Source organism: Scylla paramamosain, chromosome 22 (genome assembly GCF_035594125.1).
Source record: "Scylla paramamosain isolate STU-SP2022 chromosome 22, ASM3559412v1, whole genome shotgun sequence".
NCBI classification, from domain to species: Eukaryota; Metazoa; Arthropoda; class Malacostraca; order Decapoda; family Portunidae; genus Scylla; species Scylla paramamosain.
The window spans coordinates 19,914,930-19,924,929 of NC_087172.1; the positions used below are offsets into that span (position 1 = coordinate 19,914,930).

At 45.2% G+C, this 10,000-nt stretch overlaps 1 protein-coding gene and 1 long non-coding RNA gene across 6 annotated transcripts in view; one reads left to right on the forward strand and one right to left on the reverse strand.

Moving 5' to 3' along the window:
- Nucleotides 1-685, forward strand: part of LOC135111869 (protein odd-skipped-like) — a 1,024-nt gene extending 339 nt beyond the window's left edge. Inside the window, exon 1 of the mRNA XM_064025575.1 lies at nucleotides 1-685. This exon is cut by the window's left edge and continues 339 nt beyond it. Within this exon, the coding sequence (XP_063881645.1) occupies nucleotides 1-523 (523 nt within the window). The 3' untranslated portion in view covers nucleotides 524-685.
- The window catches only part of LOC135111749 (uncharacterized), a 198,460-nt gene that overhangs the window by 149,424 nt on the left and 39,036 nt on the right, over nucleotides 1-10,000 (reverse strand). The window lies entirely within an intron of this gene.

Consider the following 10,000-nt stretch of genomic DNA (forward strand, 5'->3'; position numbering starts at 1 on the left):
GCTGGCCCTCAACCGGCTGCTGCTGACTCCCGGGGGCCGCCTCAGCAGACCCAAGAAGCGGTACATCTGCAAGTACTGTCAGCGGGAGTTCACCAAGAGCTACAACCTGCTGATCCACGAGCGGACCCACACGGACGAGCGGCCCTTCCCCTGCGACATCTGCGGCAAGGCCTTCAGGAGGCAGGACCACCTCCGCGACCACAAGTACATCCACAGCAAGGAGAAGCCCTTCAAGTGCGAGGCGTGCGGCAAGGGCTTCTGCCAGGCGCGCACGCTCGCCGTGCACAAGGCGCAGCACGCCCACGACATCCCGCCCACGCCCGCCGCCCCGCACACGCCGCCCTCCGCGCCCGCCGCCGCCCGCCTCGAGGCCGACGAGGTGGTGGACGTGCTGCACTGCGACGACGACGAGGACGACCACGTGATGCAGACGCTGACGGAGGAGGACGAGGAGCTGCAGCCCGCGGCGCCGCCGCCCCCCAAGAGGCTCGGCTTCTCCATCGCGGACATCATGAGCAGATAGAGGCGCGAGGGGCGCCGCGCCGCCCCCCAAGAGGCGCGGCTTCTCCATCGCGGACATCATGAGCAGAGAGAGGCGCGAGGGGCACAGCGCAACCTGGCCGTGTCTTTCTACTGTCCTCTGCTGCCGCCTGCTGTACATAGTGTACTATATCATATCCCTTAATATATTTTTGATAGCGTGATCAGGTGTCTTATTTACATCCTTGTGTGAACTGCAGCACGCCCAACACAGCCATCGGTGGTGCTCGCGTGGCAAGGGTGCGGCACGCCCACGAGGGCGAGTGAGGAATGGCTAGAGGGCGGCAAGGAAGCTTATGAGAAGTTTAAGCTTTCTTGGGGCGTGGGGAGCCTGCCACCACCAACACCACGCACTTGGGACACACAGCTGCAGGGACATGTCTGGGAGAAATGAATGGTGGGAGAAGCTACAGAGCGAGAGAGAGAGAGAGAGAGAGAGAGAGAGAGAGAGAGAGAGAGAGAGAGAGAGAGAGAGAGAGAGAGAGAGAGAGAGAGAGAGAGAGAGAGAGAGAGAGAGTCAACAAAGCCGTTGTGTTCACTACCTATAAAGGCTGTGATGGCGGCGCCCCCCACCTTGCCGGCCACGCCCTTCCGCCCCACAATCCTGCTGACAGCCCCTCGCCCCCACGTACTCTACTGACAGCATCCCGACCCGCCACCACAACACTGCCTTTCTTCCCCCACCACCCCATTGCGTCTGACACATCCACAATCTTCACGCCACGCACACCACCCATCCTCACCCACCTCCCACAGGAACCGCCCCACCTTCACCCACACGTGTTCATTCCACCACCTTTGGTCCTCTCACAGTATCAGAGAGAGAGAGAGAGAGAGAGAGAGAGAGAGAGAGAGAGAGAGAGAGAGAGAGAGAGAGAGAGAGAGAGAGAGAGAGAGAGAGAGAGAGAGAGAGAGAGAGAGAGAATTTAGTCAAACTACAGAATAAAAACGCTGATAAACACAACAACAACAACAACAACAACAACAACTACTACTACTACTACTACTACTACTACTACTACTACTACTGTTACTGCTATCACAACAACAACAACAATCACGACCTAGACAGCAGTAAAAGAAAAAACTTGATTCCTTATACTCTCTCTCTCTCTCTCTCTCTCCCTCTGCCTTGCGCCACAACCTCTTCACGGCGGCTGGAGCCCTGAAGTAGCGGGGCACTCGAGACAAAACACACTTTACATAGCTGAGTTGTTTCGAAACACACACACACACACACACACACACACACACACACACACACACACACACAGGGAGAGAGAGAGAGAACGGAGAAAAACTGATGCAGAGGAACACACACACACACACACACACACACACACACACACACACACACACACACACACACAAACATATAACCATAAAAATAAAACGAGAAGAGAACTGAGACACAAATAACAGAAACACACACACACACACACACACACACACACACACACACACACACACACACACACACACACACACACACAAGACGAAGAGAACGAAAGACCAGGCCAGGAGACACAGGACACGAAACAGCTGCCTCCATTAACAGTTGTAGGGCGCAAAGGAGAGTAAATGGCTTGAACCTTAAACACGGACCAGGCACCCTAATTTTGAGGCCACGAGAACCAGTCCGGCGCGGTTCCAACACCTTGCTAATTAAGGCGGCAGGAAAACACAGGTGAGAGGTGGCCGCTCTCTCACCTTTGGCAGGGATCATTCACACCTTAATGGCAGGGAAAATACGTAGGTGTCAGTAAGTGGTTTTTAAAGTATTGGTGTTTAGTTGTTTAGGTGTGTGGGTTTCCGAGGGCTGGGTTATTGTTTTGTGTGTGTGTGTGTGTGTGTGTGTGTGTGTGTGTGTGTGTGTGTGTGTGTGTTGTAATGGGTGTTGTGGTGTTGTGAATTGTGTTTTGATTCGTTTTGGTTTGAGGGAGTGAGGGAGTAGTGCTGTAATGTTGTTGTTGTTGATGTTGTTGTTGTTGTTGTTTATGTGGATGTTGTAATGGATTGTAAGCTGTTAATGATATCTATTGTTAGGATTGGTTTTGTTGTTCTTCCTAGTGTTATCATTATTATTAACTGGACTGACTTTATTTACTAAAAGAAATACTTTTCTTTCATTTCTTCTTATTTCATTTGATCAGAAAAAAAGAACCTGAAGAAAACAAAAAACCTGGGAATTTATAGTTATTTCATAAAACATCGAGAAAAGGTCCATTCCACCTAATTTCATAAATCTAAAGAAAATAAATGAATATATATATATATATATATATATATATATATATATATATATATATATATATATATATATATATATATATATATATATATTTTTTTTTTTTTTTTTTTTTTTTTTTTTTATATAGGAAGGATACTGGCCAAGGGCAACAAAAATCTAATAAAAAAAATGCCCACTGAAATGCCAGTCCCTAAAAGGGTCAAAGCAGTGGTCAAAAATTGGTGGATAAGTGTCTTGAAACCTCCCTCTTGAAGGAATTCAAGTCATAGGAAGGTGGAAATACAGAAGCAGGCAAGGAATTCCAGAGTTTACCAGAGAAAGGGATGAATGATTGAGAATACTGGTTAACTCTTGCGTTAGAGAGGTGGACAGAATAGGAGTGAGAGAAAGATGAAAGTCTTGTGCAGCGAGGCCGCGGAAGGAGGGGAGGCATGCAGTTAGCAAGATCAGAAGAGCAGTTAGCATGAAAATAGCGGTAGAAGACAGCTAGAGATGCAACATTGCGGCGGTGAGAGAGAGGCTGAAGACAGTCAGTTAGAGGAGGAGGAGTTGATGAGACGAAAAGCTTTTGATTCCACCCTGTCTAGAACAGCAGTATGAGGAGTGGAACCCCCCCAGACATGTGAAGCATACTCCATACATGGACGGATAAGGCCCTTGTACAGAGTTAGCAGCTGGGGGGGTGGAGAAAAACTGGCGGAGACGTCTCAGAACACCTAACTTCATAGAAGCTGTTTTAGCTAGAGATGAGATGTGAAGTTTCCAGTTCAGATTATAAGTAAAGGACAGACCAAGGATGTTCAGTGTAGAAGAGGGGGATAGTTGAGTGTCATTGAAGAAGAGGGGATAGTTGTCTGGAAGATTGTGTCGAGTTGATAGATGGAGGAATTGAGTTTTTGAGGCATTGAACAATACCAAGTTTGCTCTGCCCCAATCAGAAATTTTAGAAAGATCAGAAGTCAGGCGTTCTGTGGCTTCCTGCGTGATATGTTTACCTCCTGAAGGGTTGGACGTCTATGAAAAGACGTGGAAAAGTGCAGGGTGGTATCATCAGCATAGGAGTGGATAGGACAAGAAGTTTGGTTTAGAAGATCATTAATGAATAATAAGAAGAGAGTGGGTGACAGGACAGAACCCTGAGGAACACCACTGTTAATAGATTTAGGAGAAGAACAGTGACCGTCTACCACAGCAGCAATAGAACGGTCAGAAAGGAAACTTGAGATGAAGTTACAGAGAGAAGGATAGAAACCGTAGGAGGGTAGTTTGGAAATCAAAGCTTTGTGCCAGACTCTATCAAAGGCTTTTGATATGTCCAAGGCAACAGCAAAAGTTTCACCAAAGTCTCTAAAAGAGGATGACCAAGACTCAGTAAGGAAAGCTAGAAGATCACCAGTAGAGCGGCCTTGACGGAACCCATACTGGCGATCAGATAGAAGGTTGTGAAGTGATAGATGTTTAAGAATCTTCCTGTTGAGGATAGATTCAAAAACTTTAGATAAGCAGGAAATTAAAGCAATAGGACGCAGTAGTTTGAGGGATTAGAGCGGTCACCCTTTTAGGAACAGGTTGAATGTAGGCAAACTTCCAGCAAGAAGGAAAGGTAGATGTTGACAGACAGAGCTGAAAGAGTTTGACTAGGCAAGGTGCAAGCACGGAGGCACAGTTTCGGAGAACAATAGGAGGGACCCCATCAGGTCCATAAGCCTTCTGAGGGTTTAGGCCAGCGAGGGCATGGAAAATATCATTACGAAGAATTTTAATACGAGGCATGAAGTAGTCAGAGGGTGGAGGAGAAGGAGGAACAAGCCCAGAATCGTCCAAGGTAGAGTTTTTAGCAAAGGTTTGAGCAAAGAGTTCAGCTTTAGAAATAGATGTGATAAAGCAGTGGTGCCATCTGGTTGAAGTAGAGGAGGGAAAGAAGAAGAAGCAAAGTTATTGGAGATATTTTTGGCTAGATGCCAGAAATCACGAGGGGAGTTAGATCTGAAAGGTTTTGACATTTTCTGTTAATGAAGGAGTTTTTGGCTAGTTGGAGAACAGACTTGGCATGGTTCCGGGCAGAAATATAAAGTGCATGAGATTCTGGTGAAGGAAGGCTTAAGTACCTTTTGTGGGCCACCTCTCTATCATGTATAGCACGAGAACAAGCTGTGTTAAACCAAGGTTTAGAAGGTTTAGGACGAGAAAAGAGTGAGGAATGTACGCCTCCATGCCAGACACTATCACCTCTGTTATGCGCTCAGCACACAAAGACGGGTCTCTGACACGGAAGCAGTAGTCATTCCAAGGAAAATCAGAAAAATACCGCCTCAGGTCCCCCCAACTAGCAGAGGCAAAACGCCAGAGGCACCTTCGCTTTGGGGGATCCTGAGGAGGGATTGGAGTGATAGGACAAGATAAAGATATGAGATTGTGATCGGAGGAGCCCAACGGAGAAGAAAGGGTGACAGCATAAGCAGAAGGATTAGAGGTCAGGAAAAGGTCAAGAATGTTGGGCGTATCTCCAAGACGGTCAGGAATACGAGTAGGGTGTTGCACCAATTGCTCTAGGGTCATGGAGGATAGCAAAGTTGTAGGCTAGTTCACCAGGATGGTCAGTGAAGGGAGAGGAAAGCCAAAGCTGGTGGTGAACATTGAAGTCTCCAAGAATGGAGATCTCTGCAAAAGGGAAGAGGGTCAGAATGTGCTCCACTTTGGAAGTTAAGTAGTCAAAGAATTTCTTATAGTCAGAGGAGTTAGGAGAGAGGTATACAGCACAGATAAATTTAGTATGAGAATGACTCTGTAGTCGTAGCCAGATGGTGGAAAACTCGGAAGATTCAAGAGCGTGGGCACGAGAGCAGGTTAAGTCATTGCGCACATAAACGCAGCATCCAGCTTTGGATCGAAAATGAGGATAGAGAAAGTAGGAGGGAACAGAAAAAGGGGCTACTGTCAGTTGCCTCAGACACCTGAGTTTCAGTGAGGAAAAGAAGATGAGGTTTAGAAGAGGAGAGGTGGTGTTCTACAGATTGAAAATTAGATCTTAGACCGCGAATGTTGCAGAAGTTAATGAAGAAAAAGTTGAGGGGGTGTCAAGACACTTAGGGTCGTCGACGGAAAGGCAGTCCGACCTGGGGACATTTATGGTCCTCCCCCAGATGGGGACTCCGAGGCTGGTGTAGGAGTCGCCATGATTTTAAAATTTTTGGAGTGAAGGGTGTGTGTGTTATTAGGTGCTTGTAGTTTTGTGTGGAGGAAGAGAGTTGTCTTTAGAGGGCAGGTTGTGACTACCCCCTTGTGTTGTGAGACACAAAGGGAAACGTTCAGTGAGGTCACAGCTGGGTTTAATGATAAGTTCACAGCACCCCCTGAACAGTGCTTTAGACCTCACTGGGAGTAATTATCGTTTCGGCATATATATATATATATATATATTCTTTTATTTCCTCTTATTTAATTTAATCCCGGGAAAGACTGAAGGAAACAGAACACCTGGGAATTTATAGCCACTTCACAAAACTTAAAAGAAAAAAAAAACACTTGACTGACTTTCATAAATCTTGCAATGCCTCTCACCACAAAAAAAAGAAAAAAAAACAGCAACAATTCTTTCATTTCCCCTTATTTTATTTGATCCGGGAGAGGCAGAGACAGGTGGAGAGATGCCCCCAGCGATGCCAGAGTGCAGGGACGCCCCTCTCACGTCACGACCCCCAACACTCCCCGCGTGACGCAATCGTGACGCATCGAGCTGAATTATTAAGTGGATTATTATTTTTTCCCCTTTCCCTCTCTTTCCCGTCCGCAATTATCTTCCTCCTCCCATACCTCACCTGTGGGAAGGGCGGGCAGGTTAATTGTTATGCATACCTGTTGTTGATCTTGCGGTATTATCTCTCTCTCTCTCTCTCTCTCTCTCTCTCTCTCTCTCTCTCTCTCTCTCTCTCTCTCTCTCTCTCTCTCTCTCTCTTGGAATTGTGTAAGTTGTGAGATATTGTGTTATTGTTTACTTTTTTCTCTGTTATTTATGTGTTGTTGACTGGCTTACTGGATGAGGATGACAGGTGGAAACAGGAAGGTGTGCCTCTTACAGGGACTGCCACGTGTGGGCATGATGGCCTCTTGCAGCTTCCCTTATTCTTTTAAGTTATGTTCTTTTCTTTTTCTCCTTCATCCCTTTCCAAACATTACATTTCCTGTTCTTTCCTTATTCATATAAAACTTCTACTAAACTTCTACTGCGCCTTGTTCTCTTCCTTCCTTCCCTTCTTCCTTCTCCTTCAGTTCACCTAGTCGTCGTCGTCGTCCTCCTCCTCCTCCTCCTCCTCCTCCTCCTCCTCCTCCTCCTCCTCCTCCTCCTCAACAGTTTGGTTTCAGGTTTCCAATAATAAGATTCATGATGCGAAAACCCACATTTCTTCTCCTTTATCTTCCTCGCTTCTCACCAAATTTCAGGAAAGGAAGAGGAGGAGGAGGAGGAGGAGGAGGAGGAGGAGGAGGAGGAGGAGGAGGAGGAGGAGGAGGAAAAAGATAGAGCAAGTGAACGTAGGTGAAACAGGTCAAGCTCTCCTCTCTCTCTCTCTCTCTCTCTCTCTCTCTCTCTCTCTCTCTCTCTCTCTCTCTCCCACGGCTCCCTGTCCTCGGTCTTTCCTCCCCTGCTGAGTCCCGGCTGGAGAGGAGGAGGAGGAGGAGGAGGAGGAGGAGGAGGAGGAGGAGGAGGCGTGCGGTGTCTCTGAGGTCAACACGAGTGAAGCAGGGCAGGGCGGTCACAGGTGCCAAAAAAAAAAAAAAAAAAAAAGGGGGGAAAGGGAAGAAAGTTGACCTTCTTTGTTATTTCGTCTTTGTTTTATTTTTTGTCTTTGCTCTTTTTTTGTCATTTTCTTTTCTTCTGCTTTCCTATTTTTCGTGGTTTCTTTTCTTTCACTGTCTTACTTTCTTTCATTTTTCATTTTTGTTTTTACTTTTTTTCCGTTTTCTATATTTGGTTTTTGTATAGATTTTCTTTCTTTTCTTTTTTGTCGCTTTTGTATGTCCTTATATTTTTCTGTTATAATTCTTCAGCTTTTGTGTTTTTTTTTTGCTTCTTTGCTTTCACTGTCATCAATTTTCATTTTTTTGTACTTTTTTTTTTTTACCTTTTTCGTTCTTCATGTTTGCTTTCGTGAAGGTTTTCGCTGTTTTTTTTTTTTTTTTTGTATCTTCACATATTTATTCTTTTATTTTCTTCGTTTTTTGTTTCTTATCCTACATAGCCCTTAATTTTCTCTTATTTTTTTTGTTACATTTCCTCTTTGCTTCATTCCTCTTCTATTTCCTTTCATTCCCTCTTCGCGCTATCTTCTCTTCTGACTTTGCTTTGTCTAAAAACTTTCACAGTATTCCCTCTTACCTTCAATCCTTCTGTTTCCTTATTCCACTCCTTTCCTTTTCTCCTTCTCTCCTTTACCGTCTCTTTCCATCCCCTTTTCATTGTTGTTTTAATTCGTTATTTTCCTTTTCTCTCGTTTCTTACTCTCTTTTCTATCATTCCTTACTCTCTTTGTCTCTCATTCCTCTCTTTCTTATCTGATTCCTTACTTCCATTTCTTCAATTTATTCCTCCTCTTTCTCTCATTTTACTGCCTTTCCTCTCACTCATACTCCATTTTCTTTCATTTTCTACTCCCTTTTTGTCTTATTCTTAACTCTCTTTATTCTATGATTCCTTATTCCTTTTCTTTAATTTATTACTCCCCTTTTCCTCTCATTATTTACTCTCCTTTTTCTCTCATTCCTTACTTCCTTGTCTTTCGTTGCTTATTCTCTTCATTATCTCATTACTTAATCGATTTTCTTTAATTTCTTATTCCTTTTTTCTCTCATTTTTAACTCCCTCCCTCTTCTCTTATGTCTTATTCCTTCTTCTCCCATTCCTAACTCCCTATCGTGTTATTTCTTGCTTCCTTCGCGCTGGGGCGGATAGAACGGAAAGGGTCAGTCTGGAAGGAGGCGATTACCGTGTCATTATCCCCCCAAAAAACAGACAACTTATCCTAAATGACGAACCTGGGTGTGTAAGAGGAGTTGTGGTGGTGGCGGTGGTGGTGGTGGTGGTGGTGGTAGTGGTGGTGGAAAGGAGAGGAGGTCAGAGGAAAGGAGAGGAGAGGAGAGGAGAGGAAAAATGAAAAGAAAGGAGAGGGAAGGAAGGAAAGAAGGAAGGAAGGAAGGAAGGAAGGAAGGAAGGAAGGAAGGAAGGAAGGAAGGAAGGAAGAAAAACAGGAAGGAAGGACGAAGAGGAGAATGTAGACGAACAACAACAACAACAACAACAACAACAACAACAACAACAACAACAACAACAACAACAAAAAGAGGAAGAAAAAAAAACAAGAGAAAACAATGCATTCAGCAGTCATACTTAACGATTAATTATTTTCTGAAAAACTCCATAAATTTTCCTCTTTCATTTACTCCACACAAACTATTGCATTTTTTTTTTCCATAATGTAAAATAAAACAGAGTATCTTGCCAACTTCTGAATTTACTGTACATTTCTATTACCGTGTTTTATCGTACTTTCGTTTTCTCTCTCTGTATTACCGTGTGACTGTTTTTCGCTATTAATATTTGATGTACGGGTAAACAAACACCTTATTATTTAACATTTTATGCCTTGCAATCTTGTTAACTTTTCATTTTAATTTCCCCATTTCGTTAAAAAGTTTCCATTGCAGTTTTTTCTCGTTTTTCAACACACACACACACACACACACACACACACACACACACACACACACACACACACACACACACACACACACACACACACAATCCCATCCCTCACATTCCCATCATCATGCACAAACACACACACACACCCTCCCATTCCTCACATTCCCATCACCACGCACACCACACACTACCTCTCACCACCCCATCACAACACATCACCTCCCTTGCACATCTCACCTCACATTTCCGCCGCGCATTTTTCCACGGGTGATCCAGAGACTTTCCCACGTGAGGCCTGTGAAAAGAGGTTCACGGAGGGCCGGGGGCGACCGTGATACAGGCTGTGATAGGTGGTAATGTGGGCCTGCCTCCCTACCTCCCTCCCTAGCCTACCTCCACACACTACCACTCCACACTCCCCTGCCTGACTCCCCAGCCTCCCTCCCTCCACCTGTCTCCCAGGGCACCATTTCTCCGGGTCAGCCACACACAATGACCACCAGTGCATCCTA